Source organism: Odontesthes bonariensis, chromosome 5 (genome assembly GCF_027942865.1).
Source record: "Odontesthes bonariensis isolate fOdoBon6 chromosome 5, fOdoBon6.hap1, whole genome shotgun sequence".
In the NCBI taxonomy this organism is placed as follows: domain Eukaryota; kingdom Metazoa; phylum Chordata; class Actinopteri; order Atheriniformes; family Atherinopsidae; genus Odontesthes; species Odontesthes bonariensis.
The window spans coordinates 16,432,747-16,460,127 of NC_134510.1; the positions used below are offsets into that span (position 1 = coordinate 16,432,747).

Consider the following 27,381-nt stretch of genomic DNA (forward strand, 5'->3'; position numbering starts at 1 on the left):
GGGATTTCAATGATACCTACCTCTTTAAACTGACCGCCAACTCCACTCAGCATTTGTACCCATGCAGGTTGGGCAGTTCACATCAGAGGAGTTCCCCACTGTTTATTCAGTATTTTTTGTTAACTTGCACAAAATAAATTGACACTCTGCACTTTTGTGTATTTTCTGATGTTGTCGTCAAATGATGCGCTTAAGAACAGCACATAGTTTGAAGAAGGAAAAACTGTGAAACTGACTATTACTGACAGTCTGGGCTTTACATGCTCAGTGTGGATTCCACCATAATGTTACTCTTTTCAGGACTAAAAGAGTAGAAGCAGAAATGTGAAACTTTTAGTAAGTAATATAAGTAACAAACAAGAAACATTTTTCTTCAGGTCATTTGATAATCAATGTTATAAGGCTAGTGCACATGTTTTCAATGAAGATAGATTTCTGAATATAATTACATGTTTTTCCCTGTTATTAGGCAAAGCAGCCATTACAGAGCATACAAGAAAATGATTATAGTCTGCAGCTATAGCTTTGGCTTTCATGTCTCCTTGCCATTTTTTACTCCCTTGCTTTTTCTCTTTTTACATTTTTGCTAATGTACTTAATTTTTTCTCCCCTTACTGTTGCTCATAGCAAAAAATATATATATTTTTTTCAATTTTTAATGTAAAGAGATGGGTAAGACACTAATGGAGGGCTACAAAACTCCCTGGACGGAGTGTTTTATCATCCTCTCAGATGAATTCCAACTCTTTATTCTTTTGAATAAGCATCTGCCTAACATATGCATGGAACTTTTGCTGGCATTTGCTTTCTGGTTGTTTTCTACATATGCGGAACCTAGCAAGTTGAGCTGACTTACAAAATGAGAGACAACTAAACTGACTGTTACAATGCTCTTTTTAATTTTTTGTTTCTTTCATTTTGCAGAGCTGAGAAGCAGCTCATGTGGAAACCCAGGAGTTCCGCCCAAAGGGATACTGAATGGAACTCAGTTCAATGTAGGTGACAAGATTCGCTACCGATGTGTCACAGGCTATGTCTTGGATGGACATTCACTCCTCACCTGTGTGACCACTGCTGCTGGCGTGTCGGTGTGGGATTTCCCGGTGCCAATTTGCAGGGGTGAGGATGTGTTTATCACTGAAAATGTATTTGCATGTGATGTGTTCGTCTTGAGCCGACTTTCTTCTTGACACTGTGATTGCAGGATGTTGTGGTCAAGGAAAGTATTTGATGTAATTTTACTAGAGTGTCCTCCAAATAAGGAGGTGATTAGTTTGATTTAACCTCCTATTATTAATTACTGAATGTTAACTGCTTTTTAATGATTGACAGATTGATGTGCTTTGGGATTGGGTGGCATGTTTGCAAATCATGTGCTCAAGTGTGGCACAAGCTTTCATTAGAGCAATAGATTTACCTGCAATCTGATAGGATGGAATTATTTTAATCATGTTGAAGAAGCTGATTGGAGTTACTGTGGCTCAAAAGGTTAATTAAATATTTATCCCTGTGGATGAAGTCGCTTGACTATGTTAATGCTGTTAGCAGGAGTGGTGCATCTACTGCAAAGACTTTCCAGCTTGATTGCAGCAGGTTTATTCTTTGACTGTATTTGAGCAAAAGGTCTGACAACATCTCCTTGTAATGCATCCAGGTTTTCCTGAACACTTATCCATTCAATCATATCCCTACACCTGAGCTAATGATTCACCAAATAAGAAACACCCCGTGTGAGAAAGCTTTTTAGGGAGTCATGTCAACTCTTCAGACCGCTTGAATATTACAAAAAGTCCAATCTGAAAAATAATACAAGCCAGTTTACAGCATTAATATCTCTCAAACATTTCAATAGTATTGCTTGCTTGGGGTGTAATATTATATTTCTGGGAGGTTCATATAGTTTTTGCTCGATTGCTACGCTGAGACTTCGAAGCATTTTTTAAAGTACCTTTATACCTGGTACTTAAAATTAAAGATGTCGTACACAACATTTATTTCAGCTAGCTATTTTGCTCACCATCAGGAGCACAGAGTATGGACAGAAACCACTGCATGATGATCATTTCTGTCTGACAGCTGCTTGATGAATGACTGACTAGTGCTCTTCTTACCATGCAATATATCCCATTCTGTGTTTAAATGAGTCCTGTTGTCCCCAACTGACACAAATAATCCACTCAATGTCATTGTGTAATTGAGGAGCTGTGCAGTTTATATGCATTCTTAGGAAGAACATAGTTTCATAAGTCTGGGTGGTAAATTGAACAAATTGATTAACTGTTATTACAAATTTCTAATGGATTCAATTTTATATATTGGCTAAATTAATTCTTTCACATGGGAGGTCAGCTGTGTATTAATACACAGGAGCTCTCGTCACTTGTCTGTAACTTTAACAATTGATATTTCTTAGCATGGCTTTGCAGTCCTTTTATTCACACACGAGCACAGACTGCTTTTTTATTTAAAAGAAATTGAATGATTATAGACTTAATTAAAAAGGAAAAAAAAAAAAAAAAAGGATAAAGAAGAAAAAAGGTCCTCCATTGGGGGGGGTGGTGGATGGGTTAGAAAAAAAAAAGAAATTGAATGATTCAAAATGAAATGGCATTTTATTACTCATGTACAGTGTCTGTTTCCTGTACCTAGTGCTGGGCGGTATGACCAAAAATACATATCACGGTATTTTTTCATGTTATCACGGTTTCACGGTATATCACGTTTTTTTTTTTTCATGCATAATTAGGTGTTCACAGCATTTTCTACAGATTGAGAACAGAATTCAAAATTCTTCAAAATAATTCCTTTGTTAATAATTGGTCACACAGAACTTTATTGTATTAATATTCACATCTTCATTGTAAACAAATGAATAACATAGCTAATTACACTGGTCGGACTGTTCAGCTGTTTCAGACTGATACCTCCGGTTCAGGCTGGTCCTCATCCTCAACACGCACGTCTCTTTTTCAATTGCGGAAAATATTTTTCAATACTCATCTGGATTGAAGCAGCAAACATTCAGTGTAAGAGTTTAAAAAACCTACTTTATTTGATTCACAGCTGCTAGTGTTTAGACCTCGACAACCCAACTACATTTTTGTTTTTTTACGGCAAACTTGCGACTAGTTAACTTTATAAAGAAGGCGTAATCGCTTGTTTGCTATGGGTCGGGTCGGAACGGGACAACATTGTATTAAAAATATTTTTATAGGACTTTTTAATGTGTGACTTTATAAAGTTGCACGTGATACCAACCTTTTCTGAATTTCGCCAGCCGTCTTCTTTCGGTTGAGCTAATCTAACGCGATGCTGAAGCTAGCAAGCTTCCATGGATGATCTCGCTGATGGAGACACACGCGGTGTGCACGCCGGGGAGGGGCTGTGTGTGTGTGTGTGTGTGTGTGTGTGTGTGTGTGTGTAGGCTATGTGAGAGAGACGCGTGACTGACAGAGACGGAGGGAGAGCAAGGAAAGGAAATGCAGCTTAATGAATACGAGTATTTTTTAAATAGAGTTAAAAATAGACAGTAAACATGCGTGTTTAGAAGCGCAACACTGAAAAGGGTCCCGTCTCAAACAATGTCGCGCGACGCAGCGTTTCCCCCGTTGTGTAATCAAATACAACGGTATGGCTGTATATTAAAAATTCATATCATAATGAAATTATAAACCGGTATTCGGTGTGAACCGGTATACCGCCCAGCACTACCTGTACCTATAGCCAATTAAGTTTGCTAAGTGTGTGCATTGTAAGCTTTCCTTTACCCAAAATCCTATTGTATTAGGTGATGCTGTTGTCCTTTTTTGAGAAAGATGAATCCTTAAAAGGTACTTTTCTTTTGCCTTTAAACTCTCACCATATCATTGATTGAAAGCCATCCCCACTTACAGATAATTTGTGCTTGAATCTGACATGATTATCTGTTCCTTTGTTGCCTTGTTGGAGATACAGGGAGTACAGGGAGATAACTTTATCCACCATTAAAAACGGAGATAACATTTATTTAGTGAATCATAAATCAAATGTTTGAACAATGGAAATACCTTTGGTGGTGGAAATGCCTTTGATTACTTATCATTCTGCATTTAATTATTCAGATCAGTAATTTGATCTAAAAGCATGAAACGACTGCTTTTCATTAAATAAGAGTTTTAATGTAATAATAATTAATTATTGATTCTGGTGGACTTCTAGGTTTCAGATGTGCAAAGTCATCCAAAACTAAAACTGATTTTGATGATCTCCACACCGTATTTTAATATGTAATCAAGAGAAAGAAATCCTAAGGTCAGCTGAGCAATGTACTCATGCCTATTATTTTCAAGAAAATAAGAAATGGATTCTGCATATGTTTTAGCAATTTAAAGCATTGAGATGACAGAAAACTGCAGGTGGAGGGTTTGTTTCTTTTCAAGGACAGTGTCAGCCTCTGGTGCCATAGGCAAGAAACATCACCTCCTCAGGCCTGCATGGGCATTACTTGAGCCACAATCTCTCGACGAAATCGGGGGCGGCTACTGTATGGGGGCAGATGGGCTTTTGATCTTATTTCCTCAGAGATCCTGCTCATCACCAATTGTTTCAGGGTAAACCTACAACAACACAAAACCTCTCCTTAATCCACTGTTCAGGCCACCCCTGACTGTCTCCCGACACCTCAATCTTTAATCCAGTTAACCTCTTTTGTTACCATCTTTTTTCATTTAATATTCATCCCAGCTTTATTCTCCATCAATCTCCAACTTCCAAAGTCCACAATGTTTGTCAAACTTGCCTGTGTACAACAGACATAATAGAAAGACAAAGAGAAAACTGTGGGAAGATTGACAATATCTCTTCTTGATGCCAGACAAATAATCCTCATATAATCCAAATTTGACTAATATTAAACATCATAACTGAAACTGGAACTTCAAACCACAGATTTTTGGAAAAGGGGAATTTATAGCTTAGATGGCTTGGAGGGAGAGTCAGGGTCATATAAATGGAACTGCAGCTCTGGAATTCCTTTCTATTTAGATAAACTAAAAGTGTGTTTGTGTGTCAGACCTTCTGATGGGTGACAGGGTGTGAAAATGTGACCATAAAATTAGAAAGCTATGTGAATCTGTGTCGTGGATTTGTTGAAATGTAGATCCAGACAGAAGGCAGAAAAAAGGCTTATTTTGATTTCTTCTATCTAAATTGTCTCTTGACATTCATCAAATCAGCCAGGATGGCAAAACGGGGGACAGCATGGTAACATGAGAATATGGTCTATTGATAGCTCGTCATTCTGGCTGCTACCCACTGTCCAACAAAAAAAGGAAATTAGGCCACAAAAAACCTTGATGTTTTAAAACATTCCCATGCTGGCTGATGTAAATGGACCAAAAGCACAGTTCTGTCTGCGATGCCTTTTCATTTCTCAGCTACAGAAATTCAACCTTCAAATATGAAACTTTAACTTGCTTACTTGCAAGTGAGTGTCATCCATCGTTAGAATTTAAATGAAAATGCCCCTATTTCTTTATCAAAAGTTACATCTAAGTGTGAAAACAACAAACCGTTTAACAAGTCTTTAAATCTAGAATTGGGATTCTAATGATAACCTCCATCCTCACGATGAAATTATTTCAAAAGAAGCATGAAGTGAGGATCATTACAGAGCATATCGTAAAACAAAAATGAACAAATTCCTTACTCTTATGTAGCATCGTCATTGGTCCTGTGGTGCCAAATTGTTCATCGAGTCCTCCTATTCTTCTCTCATAATTAATTTACAATCTAAAATTTCACAGAGATGGTCACTGAAATGAGATGACCCCCAGAAATATGCTGATGCAATATGAATTGCATCTCTGCACTCATTACAGATTTCCTTCCCATTCCTCAGTCCTATCAATGTTTAACACGACTTGCAGCCAAGCAAATGAGAGACTTACTGTAGATAGCCACTGCCTTACATTAACATGGGGATTATTACAAAGGAAAAACCTGAGGTAGTGTTGAAAATTATACATGAGTTCCTTCCCTTCTATCCTTGGGGGTGAATATTTCTAAGTAGAAAGACAAGTGCTGTATATCTGATCAAAGTCAAGGGGAGAGAGGCTTAATCCCTCCTCAAGTAGCATTAGATTGCTGATGCTGGGGATGTAAATGAGCTCAGCTAAAGCAGTTTTAATCCTCACCACCATCTTTTTTTTCTTTCTTTTTTTTGCTAGCGAGATCCTTCTTAATTTTTAGATCAAGAACATGCTCTATTGATTTGCTAAGGAACACACTGTCCAGCATTCAGCGCCTCTTTTGTTTTGTTGAACTTCATTTGCAAAAAATTGTACATTATATTCCAACATGTATCCAAGTGAAAACACAGCGAGTGACTATAAATGAAACCTGGAAGGGAATTTTTTAAGCCTCTGACAGCAGTTTGCCCTTTCACGGTTTACATTACCACGCATGGATGCTTCTCAAAGAAATGGCAAAGAAACCTACCTTGCTTCCTCTGTTTAATTATCGATTTATTGAAGGCAGCCAATTTTCCCTGTGCAATATGTCATCACATGTAGACATATCAGTGGGTTATTATTGATTTTATTGTTAGATGCAGCTGTGGGCATCTATATGATACTTTGAGTAAACTTTGTGCCACAATATTGGTCATTAATCTACAGCACAAAAACCAGCAGCTTTTTTAGTTGAACTAAAAATCACATTTAAAGTTATTTGCAGACAGTGTACAGGTAACCACTTGCATGTTTACTATTTTTCACTGTGTTTTCTGTTTATTCCTTTTGAAACAGAGAGCATATGACACTGTACTTACCGCACCAGTGTCCCTCAAGACCTAACTTAATTTACTCTTTCATCTGCAGTACCGTGTCCGTATTTTCATATTTGGTGGATACCACAACTGAGTTATCCCTTGATGTCAGTTGGACTTCTCAAATGCCCTGCAGATTCTTGGATAATTGCCCCAAATATTCCTTTCAGATTTCAGAATATGAAAATGTGGACAGTTATGTGAGTGCATATACAACTCAGTTTCAGCTCCTATTTCATTCAGAGCACACTCATCTGTTGTTGCCTCCAGAGCTTAAAGAAATCTTTATGCACTCATTGTCATTCTGATAGTGAGATGTTCATGTGTGTACCACATAATTCAACTTAAGTACATATTGTTAATTTCAGCTGGCTTCATAATGTGACTCTACACTTAGTAAATTCCGATACAGTGCTCTGAGAGCCTGTTCACTTTTGGTATTAAATGGTTCTGGTTGATCTGATCACAAGTGGACAGCTCATGTTTTCACACCTGACATTAAAATTTGCCCCTCACATGTGTCTCGAGTGACAGGTTATGATACGATCTGAGTTACCTGATATATTTGTAAGCATTTAGCCTATGTCACACAGTCAGCTGAGCAACAAACAGAACATTAACAGGTCAACTGATGTTTCCGTAATGTAACAAATACAGATAGTGACTTTAACTATGTTTTTATCTACTGGAGCTCCAATCAGGATTTTAAAGACTGAGCACCAATTTCTTGAGTCGGGATCAGCCGACGCCAATAACATGGTGTCTTTGAAGCCTTTGATTTATAATGTAACATTTTTTTCCAATTTATATTAATTTTAGCAACATTCTATTATAAGTTTAAAATTAATTGATGATTTGACAACTATTGATTTATCGTTGGGCAACATATCCATGATATCAATCTCTAACTACAGCAGCCTGTTGAATGTTATTTGGAGCAGTTCAAAAAGAATTTACAAAAAATTAAAAAAAAAAAAATATTTGAATAGCACTATATGAGAACAACAGACCAAGTTAAGTTGTTAGACCAAGTGTCCCGGCCACCAGGACATGAAGTACAACTTTCCAGGTTGCAACTTGTCTGAATAGACAAGTAAAGAAACGAACAAACACATAAAGATAACACTTGGAAAAAAACATAAATAGTAAACAGTATTTTGCCTTAAAGATACTAATGGCAGCTCTGCTGTCAAATTTCCTTTTGTGGTTGGATCACCCAACATGCGTGCTAGCAACAGGCTTCTGGAGTTTCTTGACATAAGAATACTAACATATTTGGTGCTAGTTTGAGCTAAAGTGGGTTTAGTTGGATTCCACTTTAAAAATTCTCATAAGCTAAGTTGTTTCTGCAGTTGTTTTTGCCGTCTTAACTGGAGAAATATTTCTACAGAACAATTAATTCTCTAAGTAAAAAAATCTAACTGAACTAGATGACCACAATTGAGACTGAACACTTTGTAATAAGATGACGCCAAACAGCTGAAAAAGTGAAGTACAGCCGGTGAGATTTTAAGATCACCTCCACAGGCACTGTAGGGGTAACACTGACATGAGTTATACCCTTCCTAAGCTTCACTGACCATCACCCAGTGATAATACATATGCATTTGATATTATGAAAAAGATTGCAAAAGCCAGCCCATGTTTCAAGAGAATGTTCTCTTGATACTGGAATAGTGATGTTATGAAGCTCAAAAAGAACAAAGAACTGTTTGTTCTGAAAGGTCCAGTGTGTAGCTACTGAGAACTGCATTGTTTTGGCCATTGGCCATTATTTTCTACTCCATGGGTAATGTGACGAGGATGAGACGGATATCTAGTTGGTTACAATATGCAGCTTTGCAGCTCCACACTGCTCTTTTAAAGTGTTCTTGGTTCAGAATTAAAAAATTTTGATGTAGTACTTACTTAAAAAGAATGGAGGTAGCATTCACCAAAGTGAGTTAAATCAGAAATGAATACCTGAGAAATACAAAAGAACAACAATCATCAACACTAAAAAGGCCCAGTGTTCCCCTCTTGTTTAAATGCTAAATTTCTTTTTACTCACTTTTCATTGACCCATGTCATATATTTTCATGATTTTTTTTTTTTAAAACCAGAAACAAATCGTGTTGCCATGTGAATTTGTGGTTGTGGTGCTGGCAGGCAACAACTAATTCTTGGCTAAGTGTTGTCTTTGTGCAGTCTGCCCTTCATTTAAATCCTACAAATTTCACCATCGTTTTTTTGCATCAGTTTCCCAACACTTCCATCTGTATTCATTATACTTTGTGTTAATCCCTCTGTTTAACTACCTTATGATGTAATTTTTTATTTATTTATTAATTTAATAACTTGTGCATTTATTCATATAGTTATTATTTTATCCCTGAAGTTAATATCCATTAGTTTCTCTTTTGTATTATCCCTCTTATAATATCCCTAAACTTAGATATTTATGTATTTTATTGTCACTTTACAAGGTATTTTTTCATGAACATTTTGTTTGTCCAAGTGAGATTTTTTCTTTTTTTTATATCCTCTTTGCATTTTTTCCCCATACTTATTTCCCCAAGCCCATTTATTTTCATGTTCTGTTTTTTCATTTCTTTGTTTCAGAATTTTCATTCCTGTCTGCATTTCTTTCTCATTATGCAAATCTCTTAGTGTGTCACAGAAGGCCTTTTTCACAACATGGCCACCTGTGAGACGTGTGGTGGGGAAGGGCAACGGCTATAACTGGCAATCGAAACTTACAGTCTGAGCTGATGTGTGTAGCCATGAAAAACAACTATATTTTGGTCAGATCAATTGGTCGGTGAGAGAACACAAACCATCAGTCGGTTGAATAAACAAGCTATGTGTAATGTAGAATCCTTATAGGAAATTCCGTTTTTGCCACTTCCAGTTTTTGGTGGAATAATTTTGAATAAAATAATAACTCTGCACCCTGATTGACAACAAAAAATGCAGTCCTCCATAATAAATTGCTGTGCTTCTGTTAATGCGTCAAAGGACACGGCTAAAGCCAACTAGCAGTCCCCATCTGTTTTCTCCCCTTTTTCCTGAATCTTCTCCTCAGTTTCATACATCCACTTCCTTGTTCCTTAACCAATCATTTAACGCAGCATGCAGGAATACTTTCAGCCTGGTCAGATCTCACGGCCCTGAGTGGGGAGCTGAGCCGTCAGAGGTTTTAGTGGGTACAGCGGAGTGTCACATATTAGTCATAAATGGTTTGAAAACTGTGAAAGCCCTGCCATCATTCAGAATTTTTTGGAGAGATAAAAAACAGATTCATGGATAGTTGATGGAGACTTACAGTGACTGATAGTTGAAAGAGTGGGAGAAAAATGGAAGGGGGGGGGGGGGGGGGGGGGGGCATTAATACTCAGCTGGCACGGTAGCTGTTTATTTTTTTTAGTAGGATTATAAACTCTGTTTATCACTATTTCTCTGTTTCTTGAAACTTGGTGGGTCTTTAAAGAAACTATGATCAATAACTGTCTGTTGGATGGGGAGAGAAGAAAAAAAAAAAACAGAAAACCACAAGAGACCTTTTTCCACCCACAGTTGCCTTCACAGCAGTCAATATGACAGAATTAGCACACAGTTCGTTGGTACTTAATTTGTTAATTGCTCATTTGTACTGTTGTGTTAATTGACAGTTGTCTGTGTGCTTCATGTTTCTTACATTGTAAACCAACTTTAAGTTGTATCATATTGTTATCAGTCCCACGATTGTGCTAGAACCCCTGTATTTGCTGCACTGGCCAACCTGTAGGCAGAGTTTGTGTTTAAATGGCTTGCATAGCTCAAGCTTCCATGCTGATTTTTATTTGTGCTGCATTTATAAATGGATAGTTGCAAATATTTAATCCATGTAGTCTCCCCCCCCCCCCCCCCCCCTCATTTTAGTAAAAGGTCTGAAATAACCCAGAGTACATGTGTCTGTTCTCCCACCCCACCCTGGTTGTCTCTTTGGTGACTGACAGCCGAGGACACGTGCGGTGGCACCCTGAGGGGCTCCAGTGGGCTGATCTCCAGCTTTGATTTCCCTGCTGGTGACTCCCCTGGCACTGGTGGAGGTGTTGGAGGTCTGGGCAGCAGCGGGGAGTGTAAGTGGACCATACTGGCAGATCCAGGGGACACCATCTCTCTGGTGTTCACTGAATTTCAGATGGAGGAGAAGTCGGATTATCTGGAAATAGAAGGATCTGACCTGCCAACTGTCTGGTGAGTTGACATATGAGGAGTGAGGTGAGGGAGGACTTGTGTCACAGAAAACAAGCCTTCAGGTGTTATGTTGTACAGTGACAATATGTGTGTATGCTTTGTGTTAGCAAAGTGTTAACAACAGTGTCTGTGAGGTATGTCACATGAGCTTGTAATGTTGCTTGGGCCTCTGCATAATATTGCAGAAAGATACACATCATTCCTCTTGAACAGATAATCTTTTTGTGTACTGAAATATATGATTTTGGGGAACTCTTGTAAAAATGTTAAAACATAGTCCGTTAAATAACTTTTCTGCTAGAATAAATATTGGGTGGAAAGTAATCTCTGAAATCCATGTTTTATTCCATGTTTATTGACAAGAAAGTTACAATAATATTAATATTAATAAGATCTATTTCAGATGCATATCTGATGATTACATTTTCTCTCAGTGGACTTTACACAGTAGGCCCTTGACTGTAGTTGCAAACACAATTCCAACTCTGTCTTTGCAAATGAGAAGGAAGGGATGGAATGCAAAGAGAAAAAATAAAGTTTTTGTAAGTAGTATAATAAAGTAACATTTGAACCATTTAAAGCGATACTCCGGAGTAGATTCAACCTGGGGTCATTTGAACCGTGATATCCAGCCAAGTAGCCCACCCGAAGTTTTTTCGATATTGGCTGAACATCAGCTGAGTTACTGAGTTATCCCGAATAGCTTCGTACAAGGGTTAATGGATCCTGGCAGTATCTCCAAAATTACCACACTAAAATCACATGCCATGACACCAAACTTCTACAGTAGTACAAATATGGTCTGTACTCACAAAACGATGCATTTGGAAGTTTGAAAATAGTCCAGGAGTTTATTATTAACAACACAAGCCTGATAGCTTCTCTGCTGCTAAAGCTGCGTCGACGTCACTTCTGGGAGCTGGGAGCTTCAAAGTAAGATGAGGGTTGATCTACTACTGTAGACAACAAAGCAAGGCTGCTCAATTTCTCCATTGATAAAATAAATTCACAACTCTACAACATAAAAATTCATAAAAAACCATGTAGAATATAGCATATACTTTGTTGTCTACAGTAGTAGATCAACCCTCATCTTACTTTGAAGCTCCCAGCTCCCAGAAGTGACGTCGACGCAGCTTTAGCAGCAGAGAAGCTATCAGGCTTGTGTTGATAATAATAAACTCCTGGACTATGTACAAACATTCAAATGCATCGTTTTGTGAGTACAGACCATATTTGTACTACTGTAGAAGTTTGGTGTCATGGCATGTGATTTTAGTGTGCTAATTTTGGAGATACTGCCAGGATCCATTAACCCTTGTACGAAGCTATTCGGGATAACTCAGCTGATGTTCAGCCAAGATCGAAAAAACTGCGGGTGGGCTACTTGGCTGGATATCACGGTTCAAATGACCCCAGGTTGAATCTACTCCGGAGTATCGCTTTAAGAGCATTTTAACCTGTTAAAATAGTGTCACCTAGCCTGATAAACCAGCCTAAATGGATTGGATGTCTAATTTAGTCTGGCACCGATCAATGGATACAACGGAACATTGTTGATGAGCACAACCCGTTGTCTTTCAAACCGCGTCTGTGCCTATAGGCCAACGCTCTGACCAATCAGCGCAACTGACTGTGACGTAGTAAGCGCGACAGAAAGCTTTGGTGGGAGGGGACTCTTCCAAAACTGATGCCAAGCACAGATTCTATAATAGGACAGATACGCCACTCACGGTGCATTTCCGGTTTCCAACGAGGCGATTTTGGTTGCAGTTCCACCCTCTTTCCACGTGGGGCGCTCAATTTTGGAGACCAGAATGAATGGAGTCCTATGGAGCAATACGCCCTTTCGTGCCCTTATCTCAAGATATAATTTTTTCTCTAGTAATTCGAATGTTGTTTTCGAAAAAGGGTGTTTAGAAAATACCCATGGCTGAGTTTTAGATTTTTAGAGCCACTCATTTGCTTAAAAAAAGGATTTGAAGTGTATATGACGTCATACATAGCGGGTCGACCAGCTGTCATTAGCACAATGCTAGCGCGTTGTGGACAACAAGAAGCCAACCAGTAAGAAATCAAAGCGATATATGTACTCGTTCAGTAGATTTTTTACTTGAAACCCATGTTGAGCTCTCAGAAACTACATTCAAATCTGAGCGCTCTTGAGGAGACTTAGGTGAAACTGACCATTTGTAGCATCTAGCTCCATAGGGCCCCATTCATTCTGGTCTCCACCGACGCTCCCAGTGGAATTCTGGTGGAACTGCAGCCAAAAAGCCGGTACAATGGGGCTTAATACAGAGTGGCAAGGCTGTTCGTTATAATGGCTGTGTGCCAAGGCTGAATCAAACGAGCACTGTTCCATTGCCGCCGCCATCTTTCTTGTTGTGCTTTCACTTGTCTATGTTCGCTTCCACTGCCCAACGTCGCACTGCTCTGTCGTCACTCCCTCAAAACCCCGCACCAGAACCCTCTGGCCCGCCCGCATTGATTCAAAACACATCTCTGCGTTGTGATTGGTTTAGTTGCCATCTGCCAGATTCAGGGCAGTATTTTCAAAATGACAAGTGGATCGAGGCCAGACCCAACCGCAGGCAAAACATTTTGCCGTCCAGCAGTTGGCGCTGGTTTTCCAGGCTAAGTGTCACCCTGCCCGCAGGCCATCACCTGTTTTTCAAACAACTTGCTTTGTATACAAGTGCAGTGTATGAGTGGTCACACATGGCATATTATTGGAAAGCTAAGGTGCAGTGACCACAGCAGGCAAAATCAACACCAACAACAATCTAAACGAGTTAACACACTGATGCAATTCACCTATGAAAGCTCCTGGTGATCCACTACACAACAACAAAGTGCATGGACCTCTTCTATGTATACACTGAGCGAGTAAATGGAAATGAACTTGATGCATCAAATAATCCATGAGATTGTGAAAATAAGAATAAATCATTTGCATGTTTAACTTAAAATTTCAAACTGGAAAATGTGTACGTTATACCAACGAGAAAAGACTCTTAACCAGTGTTACTTCGCTTCTTATTAACTCTATAAGTCAACTCGGGGTTCTACGACTTTGGATATGAATGTGATCATGTAAAAGGACGGACGTTTGCGTCAGACAACCAATCACAAAAAATGGTTCTAGAGCTGCACAAGTTTCTCTTCATATCTAACTGAATTTACAATTTAGAATTGCTTAGTTAATGAGTTGCAGGTGTAATCTTGAAGCACAGAAGACATTGATTAACTGAGAAATTTTAGATGCAACCCTCACCGTTTTAAATAGTCTTTGCACCAAAAAAGAACAAAGATTAAATAATTCATACCTATAAGTTCCTTTTGTTCATGTCCATACGATTGATAAGTACAAACAATTCAGACAGTGAGAAATAAGCAATGTGCAAAACAAAAGTTTCTTGTTTTTGATTCTTACAACAGAAAATGAAAAAAAGCTGCCCCCCCCCCCCCCCCCTTTTTTTTTTTTTAAGTATCTTGCTTAAAATGAGTTCAGTACAGCATTTCACATAAATAGCACTAGGTAGCATTTATGCCTGTAACACTTGTGATCAGTTATTGAGAGTTAGAAGCCCTGATCGTTATTTAGTTGCCATTTGTTCTTTATAATGTGAGAGTAACAGAGGTACTGCAATGTTGGAAGATAAATTGGAGGTTTTCCCACCAAAGCGATTGCGATGTTGGAGCCAAGAGCCTAATGGAGAACCAGTTATTTCTGTTTCGACTGCCAAGGATCTTTCTCAAGCACTGAAAAACTGATTTTATGCTAGCACCAAGTCTTTGCTGGGCCAGAGCACAGAACCACACATGCCAGGTGCTGATGACAGGGTTATGGTGGCCAATCAGATCAGCTGAAATTTTGTGACTGTCATATTTAAAAAATCTTCAGTGTAGCATTTAGTCAGCTTATTTCAAGAGGGAGAGAAAAAAGAAAAACTGTCTTGGATGGGAAACTGAAGCAGCAGTGGAACAACATGAGCTCAGTGTCTCTCAGTTTTCTTTAATGTTTTATATCACCAGTCACATATGTAAACACTGCTCAGTGGGATGCATAGAGCTGCATTCACAATTGTTGTTTGCTACTGAATGTTTAAACAGTTTTTAAACTACATTTATTAACCATATTTGGTATTTAAATTTTGTCAGCTGGCAATTCTATATTTCCTTGAATAGCCCATCCTGTTTGTATCATTGTTCATTAATATCTGTTAGTGTTGGGAAACGCTGGTCGGCTAGTGGCCTATCACAAACACCAACTACTGGTTAAAACGGCTATTGATATTAAATAATGCTTTCGCTGGGAAAGCAAGACAAAGTCTTTGTGTTGTGGTTTTCGTGAAAATAAACTGTATCCCCGCACTGTGGTCTGTGGATGTGTCGAACATACTGTATATCAGAGGAACGGTTTAAAGTGAACGATGAGGCTCTGCTATGGCTCTCTGGCTTAGGAACAATAATGAGTTTTGAGTGTATTAATACTGGCTGGAGTCCGACTATAATTCATATATGGAACCGGACTTTGTTTGAAAATGAGTTATTTTGTAAACTGGATGTCTCAGGAAAAAAAAAACACAAACATATTATGAAGCGACTGAAGTACATTTTGCAGTATTTTCATACGCAGTTTGTGAAAACAGTGACTAAATCTTTTGTGGTATAGCGATTTCAACACTGAAAATAAAAATATAACGTTACCTCTGAATCTTTGAAATCAAAAGCTTAGAAATCAGTCTTCACATCAACATTTCCCTCTTTTCTGATGAAGAAAGGTTTGAATGTTGAGACAGGCTTCAACAATCCAGACTGAAAAAAAGTTATTTTTGACTGTACATATGACAACTGAAAGTATTTTATCTGCACTCTTCGCTTTTAATTTAATTAATCAATGATTATTTTTATGTTTTAATGATTTTTAGTTGCCTTCTTGTGATTTCATGTAGCTGGAAAGCACTTTGAATTGCCTTGTGTACTCGAATTGTGCTCTACAAATAAACTTGCCTTGCCTTGAACAGGTTAACCTCTGAGAAAAATTGGAGAGAATAGGCTTCCACTAAATCTTCCCCCAGAGCAGAAAAACATGACTTACTGTCATGCATTTGCATCATCATTGAATTTTCATTGATGGTTTTCTGCAGAAAACTTTTCAAATATGTCTTGTGGTTCTACTTGAATTATTTGAATTTACATAAATTCATTGTTGCATAATTCAAATTACACCTGAATACAGCACTTTTATACAGCACTGACAGAGTGCTGTATAAAAAGCAGCCGTCAGCCTAGTATGTTTCTGGTTTTCTGGAAGAGTCTGATGCAATTACTTTAAAATGTTTTTAATTCCTTCAGGTTAAGCTTATTCTTCATCTCTGCACTGTGTGTGAATAGGAGCATCTGCTGGGTATATGTGATCCTCTTAGTCATTAATTATAATTCACCAGAAGATACTCTAATAAATCAGAGAGCCAGGAGCTCTGTTGTCCCTGAGACTTGACATTCTGTGTCAGATGGAGAGAGGGAGAGAGGCAGGCACTGTGTTAGTGGGAGACAGAGTCAAAAGGAGGGGTGTTCGGAGTGTGGTGATGACTGCTAAATACTGTATGTTGACATAGCTAAGAGGAGTGTGACAGTGAGTCAATATGGTATGACAGTGATGTGTTTTGACAGACCATCAGGTAACTCTCTTCTCACAGCATTGATATGAACTCTTTCACTGAAAAAAATGCCCCTAAAAAAGCCTCAAAACAGAAGTGGCTTATGCTAATATTTATTTATTTATTTATTTATTTATTTTTTTATTATTGTTTAGGCCATGAAACAATTTAAAGGGATTTTTTTTTATTTGGTCTGAACTTTGGATCATGGCCAAAGTAAACGTGTGTCTGATGTTTTGATTGAAGTTTGAGAAAAATATCAAGCAAATTTTAAAATGAAATTGTCTGCAGTAGACGGATTATTCTCTGTTTGGAGAAACAGGGAGGGGAGCAATACGGGCACAAATAAGAGTTTTGAGTTGGTTTTCATGATATTTATGAGGTAGAAATAATTGATCTGTGGTGTTCGAGACGTATTCATACACTAGCTAGCTAACTGGTAAATCAGACATGCTAAATGTAAGCTAGCTCGCACCATTTCAATAAAGAGTCTATCTTGTCATGGTGCTCACTACCTCAGATATGTTGTTTCTTCTACCTCCTGCTAGCCATACAAAATTTTATACAAAATGAGTTGTAAAATATTTTGAAGACCATTCCATTTCTTCAGATAACTATCTATATATCTATGCATTGCATTGCATTTGTGTTTTTAACACGTCTTTTATCATCTTATTCAACAGAAAACTGCCACATATGCCCTCCAATGTGTGGAGGCATTTCATATCGACTAATGTTGATGGAATGTCTTTTGTTCATGTGAAAATGATCCAGTTTGGAATATTTCCAAATATTTCCTGTGGAAATTTTCTGCTCCTTTGCAATCCTACTTGTAGTGAGCTGGTATTGCTGAGCTCCTGTGTTAACAATTTTGGACCTATACACTAACTGCTCAACACTGATGGGGTTCTGTTGAGAAAATATAGTGCCAAAGAAAACAACAGTGCGATGCAAAACTTAACCAGTGTAAAAAAGTTTCCTCAAGCTGTCATTAGTTAACAGGTTTAACTTGTTTTAGATAGTGAAAATTCCCCTTTTTCCCTGTCCCCATTTTGAGTAGCTGCTAGCTTGAATCCTTGTTAGAGTTCCATCCTGTTTCTAGACAGAGAAACATTTTTGACTGGTGTCTACAACCTGTGAGACATTGACTACTCACTTCACCTGATCTTGCTTAAAAAAAATTAAAAAAAAGACACTGGGCATAGTATTCATACTTTTGGCATGTCCTTAGTTTATTCCTCTTCACATAACTGCCTATTAACTGCACCTAATGTAGATCTTTGGGCTGCCCTCTAATCGTCGACTAAGCTTTTGCTGGCAAGAAAAATCTTAGCTGATTTTCTTTGGTTGTGTTGCTACTTTTTACTTATCTTTATTACATTGGAAGCCAAAGAATATCTTAGTTTTTATCAATACCACGTCCACCTTCTTGTTAGCTCTTGTGTGGCTACTTGTTCATTCTGCCTTTCACTGACCAGACTGTGATCGAGTAGTTAGCTGCTGCTTAATTTGGAGCGTGCTTGTGTTATGATCATTAGGGTAGTAATACAGTACTAAGAGGTCTCCTTCTACTGCTTCAGGGGTAGAGATGGACTTTTATACACAGAGAAAGATTAAAGAAGTCTGAAACTGTCCATCCTTCCACTTTCTATACCGGCTTAATCTTGATCAGGGTGACGGGGGGCTGGAGTCTATCCGGCCGCCACTGGGGCAGGGTACACCCTGTACAGATCACCAATCAATCACAGGGCTAACATAGACACAAACGACTATGCATGCTCACACATACTTCCACGGTCAATGTAGAATCACCAATTAACCTAGCATGCAGGTGTTTTTTTTACTGTTGGAGAAAGCCAGAGTACCCGGAGAGAACCCACGCAAGCAGAGAGGCCCCAAGCTTCTTCTTGTAAAGCAATAGTGCTAACACCACACCACTATGCAGCTCCTCTTAAATTCTGAATGACACTAAATCTAGTCGACTCAATGAGCATGCCTGCCGTGAGGGATTAATCCAATGTGTGTGCATTAAGAGGGGAGGAGCCTATGAAACGTGTGCAGACGAGTGAGAGAGAGACTAATTAGCACACTGTATGCAACTAACATTGTGTGGGAAAACCTAAATAAATATCAAGTATAGAGATTCAAATAAGAGATGGTAATTCACTGAAATGGTCGATTATTTATTGTAGTTTTTGACTGACAGTCAACCAGTAAAAGTTTTAATCAGGAGCAGCACTAGCAGATACTATATCTAAGGTTCCTTTTAGCAAATGTATAACTTCTATTGATAAAATGTTGATTTTCTTTTTATGCAAGTATATGGTATGTATTTCAATAGAAAGGCACAAGTTGAGTTTTCAAATAAATGTCAAGTTTGGTCATTTTGGACATTATTGCCTCAGAGCCGACTGTTACATATGTAAATATTTAGCAATTTCCTTATAAACTCCACCTATAATAGGTTAACCAGGTCACCTAAAACATTTGATTTACTTGATTTAACACTTTTCACTTTCATCGTAGTTGTCACTATGAGTAAGCCATATTTTTGTTTGTCATGAGTGTAGAAACAGACCATATTAAAAATTTATATATTCCACTCTATTTGTATATCAGACAAAACTTCAAACATCTCCTCTGAGTCCTGGTGGCTTTTAAAGTTTAAGATGAGACATGTTATGCTTGTTGATCAGGTAAAGATGTGTAACAAGCAGCACTTTAACTCATGTCAGTGGTGAGTAGAGACTGAGCAGGATGTGGACCTCTAGGATGATGTTACTGTGTGTCACCAAATGTCAGACTTTCAGATAGATAGAGTTCTCCTTTTAAGACCCTCAATTCTCTTGTGATTTGGTGTGCTAGAGCGAAGTGGAGCCTGCACTTTAGAGAGATGGCATCAACTTTGCCAAGTAAACAAACAGACAAGAAAACAAGCGCGAGGCAGAGCCAGTGAGTCCCTCATGCCCATAAAATTCATCGCGCTCACTTTCTTTCTATTTATGAGTGTCTTACTGAATACAAGGCCTTTGGACAGCTAAACATTCAAACAACCTAACATATAGCACTAGCTGCAGGCAGAGACAACCAAACTGTCAATTTACCCTTGAGGTTCACAGCTGCGCAACAATGATGGACAGCCTCGAAGCACCTATTCACCCTTTTCTGGCAGATACATATAAAATACGATCCACCTTAATCCCCCCCCCCCTCATCCCACATTATTATCAAGTGATGCCACATGAATAGAATATGCATGGAAATGTGAAAGCTGAAAATGAATTGCAAATGAAGAAACATTGGGAATAGTATAATTAAATTTAATCTTGGAAAATAAGAATTGCAAAATCACTCGCAAGAAAGTTTCTCTGAAATGTACAAATAATCATGCAATCATATCATCATGCATGTAAACCACAAAATACCGACCCATACGGCACAAAATATGTTTTGCAGACACTTTTTTCTCCTTAGTGCCTTTTATCTTTTTATCAATTGAAGATTTTTATCAGATCTCTGCAAATGAGTTTATCGATTCCATCGTTATCGAGCTGCAGAAGGTTGATGTCAGGCTACACATCAATCACTTTGAAAATAGACAAAGAGAAAAAAAACAAAGTTTTACAAGAACCAGCAGTGGAGTATGGGTTGACTGAGGAAAACAGTTCTTTGTTATTCGACTGACCTTTAATATGACTGTTCAGCCCTGTTCAAAAAGGGCAAAAACAACAAGTAGTTGATTACATGTCAGTCATAATTTCCAATATGGACTCTTGAGTTTGGAAACTCAAAGGCTTTGTGAATATTTGATGCACTTCTTACTTAAACATAAATACTAGATTTGCCTTGAAAGTGATTTATTTTTCATTTTTCTACCTTATTTCCCACCCCCAGTGCTTATTCATTCTCTTGCAGCTATTTCCAATAACTTGTGTAACATTTGTCCTGCATGCTCTAAACATACTAAAAAAGCGAACTTTAGAATTGATTGTCTCCACACACAATATTTTGCTCGGCTCATTTAATATGAACAGTTCTATTCAAACAGAGCAGCTAAATGATTGTCAGCATGAGATTGCAATATTCAGAGGTTATGTAGCACGCTGTCTCACAGATAACTAGCCAACTCTGGTTAAATTATCACGGGTATTAGATTGTATTTCTTCTCTCTGGGATTTTTTTTCCCCCATTGATTTACCCGAAGTGAAACCCATCAAATTGTCTCCAAACCCCATGCTTTACTGCAGTCCGTCTGGGGTGAATGCAGTTTCTAACTGAGGGAATGTGAAAAGACAATTGACTCAGGTATTCCACCAGAATAATAAATGTGAGCCGTTACTGGCCATACAGCAACTTGCTTGCTGCTCTCAGAAGTCAGTTTGCTAGCAGACCAGCAAGCACCAAGCTGCATAACGTCTCCTGAACGGTAAATGATGAGGGAGCAGCAGAGGAAATGAAAAACAGTCTCTTTCTGATCACGTAAAGAATTCCCACAATTAATCCTTCCTGCCAGATTTTATTGCGTATGTGGGGATTGAATCTTGGTCCTACCTTATTTTTTTATTTTTTTATTTTTTTGACAAATTTGAATCGATTGCTCATCATCTCTGTTATGGTACACCTAAATAATACCTGCCATCCTGTGAAACATGGTAGAGGCACCAGAGATTTCAGCTAATCTCTAAGGCCTAAAGGTCACGTTTAGCCATAGTTCCTGCACACCGGACTTGTTAAGTTTGTATTTTTAAGAGATTTTCATGCTTATTCCAGACCCTCATCCTATCAAATTGTACATTTTTTACACAGATAACTTTATGAGAACTCTTTATTACGTTGTGCAAACATAGTGTATTTGAAATATCTGCCAATAGTCCTTGAAATATCCCAAATCAATGACATGAAACATGCTAAAACCAAGTAAATGAAAATACTGCACTCTTGCCTTGAAGTAATCTACAAAAAGCCATAATACATATCTATAAAGAAGCAAATAGGCAGCCTGAGTGCATTTGCAAAGATAGAATGGCAGTGCATTATGTCAGGGATCCATTTTTTCCATTGGGCTTCCTCATCTTCATTCACTCAATATGCACTGAGGGTGATGCAGCAAGAAAACGGCACGAGGTTATCAAGTTTTCTTAATGATATTGCGCAACCATAAGAGTTTTATTTGTTCCTGCGATGATGACATGGTCACACTGATTTGGCCCAGAATTTTTTGTTTTGTACATCTTTCTTGGTGCTCTTACAAAATTGCTCACAAACTCGCCATAGGACAACTTGAAAAAGTAATCACTATGACAGACATGCTGACATTTGTCTCATCACATATCTTTATGCATTCCCTAACATGCTGTATATCTTTTTAAGCTTAATTGCACAACAACATGCAATATCTCACTAAAACTAAATGAAAGTGGAATCTGTGGCACACAAGGCATTGGTTTCACATATCATATAAAATGCTGTAACTCTTTCTTCTCTGGTGGCCTTCTACCTATGAGCATATTTGTTTTCATTCAGTTTTGTGTCCCTTCTGGGAGCAGAAGCTGGAGGGAGTGGTAAGAAAGTGTTTTCTGCACTGTAAAGCAGGCCCACATCACAATGGCTGCCATACTCTTTCACTTTGTATTTGAAGTAGGAACATTTTTTTCACAATCATTGTATGTCTTTAGCTGAAAGCTGACTGATTAGAGTAACCTTTTTGTCGGGTGACATTAAGCCTTATTTTGCCAATGATAGAAGACCATCTTTCCCTTCCTCTGCCACATTTGCCCGTATGATAACAATATACCGTATTTGCCTCTGCTGTTGTTGAATTTCTACGAATGAAGCTTGCATTGGCCTATATCTGACAATTGTTTAACTGATGTAATAAAACTCAATATACAAACACAAGAAAGCATTGGTGGAGCCTAAATAAGAAGAAATCAAATGTCAGATAGGCTTAACATATCTTTTATATCTCCAATATCAACCATCTGAAGAAGTGCCTACTCTGTTTCTCTCCATTACTCTCTTCCTGTCTTTTTCTTTGTCTCTAACTGCCACTTTCAATTCTTTCACTTTTTGTTTGCCCCTGAAGTAACTCTGTAGTAAATGTCAAAGACAAACAAATCTTTAGCACAACTGCACACACCTTGACATACAGTAAAAGATAAATAAACCAGTAGACAGACACAGACGATAAACAATCATATTGTTTTTTTTCTGTATTCTGATCCAATTTGGGAACATGTGGCTCAACTGCATCATGCTCATTTTCTTTTAGCCTGTCCCAAGCCTCTGTTTAAAAGCTACAGCGACACTGCGCAGTATTGACTGTGGTATGACAAGGCATGGTGTAGTAATTGCAAGACAATAGAAAAAAAACAAAACAAGCATGCCAGTCCAACAAATGAGATGCCCTCTGGCAGCTTTAAACGTCTGTGATTATAGAGCATCCCTGATGCTGCAGCCACACAGTGTCTAAAAGCAGACTCTGAAACGGATGTAGTCAGAGCACACAGAGACTTTGAGTCACACAGGCTTGTGCTGACAGACCTTTATCTCACATACAATAACACATGCTCACACAAGGCAAAAAACTTCCCCTGTCTGTGTTAACTCTTCCCTATTCTTATTCTGACCAGACACACGCGCACACACACACACACACACACACACACACACACACACACACACACACATGCAGGAGCACTCATTTATAAATACCTGAATTGTTGACTAAGGATCCTTTTTTGGTGCGGCTGTATTTATGTAAAGAGTTGGTGAGTTAACACATGAAGACCAAATGCAACATTTCCCAGTATCTATCCTTTAGACCATGAATGATGTTGCATGTTCTTTTTAATGTGTTGATGTAAAAAGGCTATAATGTACAGTAAAGGATGAAGATTTAACCACAAATTGTTTTTCATTTGATATTCATAGTTTCTTTGGAGGCTAAGAAAAAACAAACATTGGACAGTAATACATCTTTCAGAAAACACCAAGGCTATTTTTAAAAAATTCTCCGATTTCAGAACACTTTTTAAAAAGGCACCTTAGGTCTGAGTGGATTGATTTAGAGTTCCATCACTGTCGCTTTGAGCACTTTATTTGCACAATTCTAAATCTTGTAGTTGTTTGATTTACTTGATTTCTTTGTAATAATGGTACTACAATGAATCTGGCTGCCAAACAGCTATGAATATGAGGTAATGTTAAAAAAAAAACATGCATTTTCTTATATTTGACTTTTCACACTCAGGCTAACTGGAGTGAATATTCCAGCACCAATCATCAGCAACAAAAATTGGCTACGGCTGCACTTTGTTACAGAGAGCAACCACCGTCACAAAGGCTTCAGGGCTCAGTATCAAGGTAAGACACAATAACTTCATTTGCACAGTGTAATAAAGGGCCCCCTTCTTGAACAAAAAGGATCATCGTAGGAAAAACACACTTTAATTACAAAACATGTTTTTGATCTGTGTAAACTGAATATTAAACAGTTTGATTAATACCCTCTGAAGAGGGCATGAAGGATTTTTCTGCTTCAAACCATTGACTTCAAAGGACCTTTTTAATCAAATATTTGAGAGGTAAATACTGTATATACTTTACCCTTTAGAAAAATTCAGCTCTGTAAACTCAATAATCCATTACCCTGACATTGTTCTCTGGCATGACTTTAAAGTCAGTGTCCGTGCTGCATATACTCAAATTCTGGCCTGAAGCCAGGTGTGAAATCAGCAACTTTACCATAAACAGCTCCTTAGGAAATCTCCCAAATAACATGAAATATACGTCAAATGACTGCAAATGACCGCAAATCAATTGCATGCAAAACCGTGTTTCTAATCTCTTGCTGTGTATCGCTGGGCTGTGGTGAAGCTATTTCTCTGTGTGTCTGCATATGTTATGGCACATTTTAAGCAAAGGCAAGCACTTTGGGGTTTTATTCTGCAGAATGCTTTTCAGCTAATAAAATTCCTTACTCAACAATCACTATATGGATTCACATCCAAATTGTGTGTAAAACGGCATGAAATAATCAGTTGGTTGTAGGTCGAAGGTGAGGCATATTTTCAATACTTTCAAATTCAAATCCCATTTTAAAATTTTTTGTTTTCTTTTCTTTTTTGATGAATCGTTTATTGCTTTTCGCTGTTAGGTTGATGATGACAGCCAATTCAATTACTTAGCTTTTCTGCAATCTGGTCCCTGCTGTGTTTGATTAGACCTTATTAAGATTTGTAGTGTAGCGGTCCTCCGGGTGCTCTTTGATTATGCATGGTATTTCCCTTAACCATTCAGTTTGCTATGACTAATCAGTTTCCATCAACTGTTTAAACAGTTAAATGAACAGAGGGAAACGGTACAAATTTTTTTCAGAATTTCTCCTGCTAAAGGATGTACAGCATTAGGAATTACCCTTTGATCTTCTTCAAAGAACCAAGCATTATCAAGAGAAAGAAACTATTGTACTGTATCTTCTCACATCTAATACTGTAACTTCTTTTATCTAATTAACTTTTTCTATTGCTCTCGACCAGTGAAAAGCTCTGGAGAGCTTAAATCCAGGGGGGTAAAATTATTACCAGGAAAGGACAACACTAACAAACTGTCTTTGAGTAAGTCTTTTATTTTTCTTATGCAACTGTGTTCATTGTTTGGATTATTTTGTTTATGTAGGGCTTGCGTTCTTGAGCTTTGTTTCTTTTTGTCTCTTTCTTTGCTGCATCATTTGGTGAAGGAATTAAGCTACAGTACTAGATTTTGCAGAAGTGCAGTCTCTCGTTCTTTCTGATGTCCCATTTCCCCTGCTCTCCAGGACTTCCTGTCCTGACAGAAATTCACTCGACTAGATCAGACCTAGTTATGTATCTTGCAGCAGTATGCTAAATTTGATAAGCTTCTGTTGGACTAAACTCCCACGGTCTCACTCTATACTGTGTGAGCAGTACGTTGACTTACGTGATTTACACGCACAGCTGTAGTCAAGGTTGAGTGACCATTCACTTGTCGGGTGATTTGTGTACACCAAATCAAACAGAATGCATTCTAAATGCTTACAGAGCTCTGTCATTAACATAAATCTGGAGCACAATTCCCTTTAACTCAGCAGTGTGCTAAACACTTGGAAGATAACAGGTTGTAATCTTTATTACCTTATGCATCATAGATTCAGCCCTCCATGGAAACATGAATAATGCAGAAGGCTGTAATCTCTTCTATGAGACAAAACTTAAGACACAATGAGGAGTTGCTTTATATGTCTTGTTGATTTATTGCCTGTAATTGAACCCATATGTTCATTATAACCCATAACAACTAGGTTCAAAGCTGATGAACTTCCTGAAAGAAGTCAAAGAAGAAAACACACGTCTGTGAAGCAAAACAGACGGTGCTCTATGAAGTGGTGCAAACCTTACCAATGATAATGATATGTTTCTGTGTCAAATTATTATTTGTAAATCAAATTAAATCAAGGAAATATGTCATAAGAGAATTTCCTTTGTCTAAACCACTTCTCTACATTCTTACCATGATAAAGACGATACACAATGTAATCCATATCTCCAAGCCTTTATCTAGTCTACTTTGATTATTATTAGAAATGGAAAGCCTGACTGAGTGATCCCTGTTGCTCTCACAAATAATGGTTGAAGGTTATTTAATCCCCTGCTCGGCCCAGGCAGAGTTTCCTCTGTTTTGTTTAGCTCAGGTAAGCGAGTTTAATTTAACCATGGCATTAACTCTATCTTCAAACACGTGTGTAAATTTCTAACAATGCTGCCAAATAACCGGCAGTTAAAACGTCTCTTATATTTGGAGATTATTAAACATCACTGTTATTGCTGGAGCCAAGCGTTACTGCTACACTGGGTCTGAAAGTATAGAGCTGTTGACAGTTTAAAGAGCCTCTCTCAAAGCATTGTTGGTTCTTCCCTCTCTCTATTTAGTGAATGAAGGGGGAGTCAAACAGGTCTCGAATTACTGCCCTGACCCCGGGGAGCCTGAGAATGGCAAACGTATTGGTTCTGACTTCAGGTTAGTCGGTGCTTTGCAAATAAAGCTAACAAGCTCAGATTTGTGTACAGGACAGTTTAGAAATAGAGATTTAGTACATGTGCTTCAACCAGTTTCAGTATTTGCAGTGCTTAATCTTTTAGTATGGAAATGTGCAACATTTATAAGATTTTGTATGTTCTGTCATAAATAAGATGTTGATCTCTTACACAGTATTGAGTAGCCAATTATTATGACAGTATAAATAACATATTATGATAGGAACATGTATGGGACATGTAGTAGACCTTGATTATATTTTGTCTGAATGTAGTCATGAAGCTTTGGAAACTCTCAAGTTCTTAAATTGAGCCGCCTGGGCACCAAGAGTTAGTTACCTACCACTTTGAAGTCCTACATGTTTTTGTCTTATTGACATGAAATAGATCATTAATTTGATATTTCATCAGTAATCATCTTTGTGGGATTGATTCCTTTTTCATGCTCTAATAGCATTTGTTATCTTTTCAGCATCGGAGCCACTTCTCAATTTACCTGTGATGAAGACCATGTGCTTCAGGGTTCCAAAACGATTACCTGCCAGCGTGTAGCCGAAGTCTTCGCGGCTTGGAGTGATCATAGACCTGTCTGCAAGGGTGAGCGTGGCTTCCAAGGATCTAATAAACAGTTTGATTA

At 38.0% G+C, this 27,381-nt stretch overlaps 1 protein-coding gene across 4 annotated transcripts in view; it reads left to right on the forward strand.

The window, feature by feature from the left end:
• The window catches only part of LOC142379793 (CUB and sushi domain-containing protein 3-like), a 284,354-nt gene that overhangs the window by 63,780 nt on the left and 193,193 nt on the right, over nt 1-27,381 (forward strand). For all 4 annotated transcript variants that reach the window (XM_075465063.1, XM_075465065.1, XM_075465064.1 and 1 more), the window contains exons 4-9: nt 925-1,119; nt 10,783-11,023; nt 23,942-24,054; nt 25,230-25,307; nt 26,640-26,727; nt 27,217-27,341. In XM_075465063.1, coding sequence (XP_075321178.1) covers nt 925-1,119; nt 10,783-11,023; nt 23,942-24,054; nt 25,230-25,307; nt 26,640-26,727; nt 27,217-27,341 — 840 coding nt within the window. The remainder of the gene's footprint in view (nt 1-924; nt 1,120-10,782; nt 11,024-23,941; nt 24,055-25,229; nt 25,308-26,639; nt 26,728-27,216; nt 27,342-27,381) is intronic.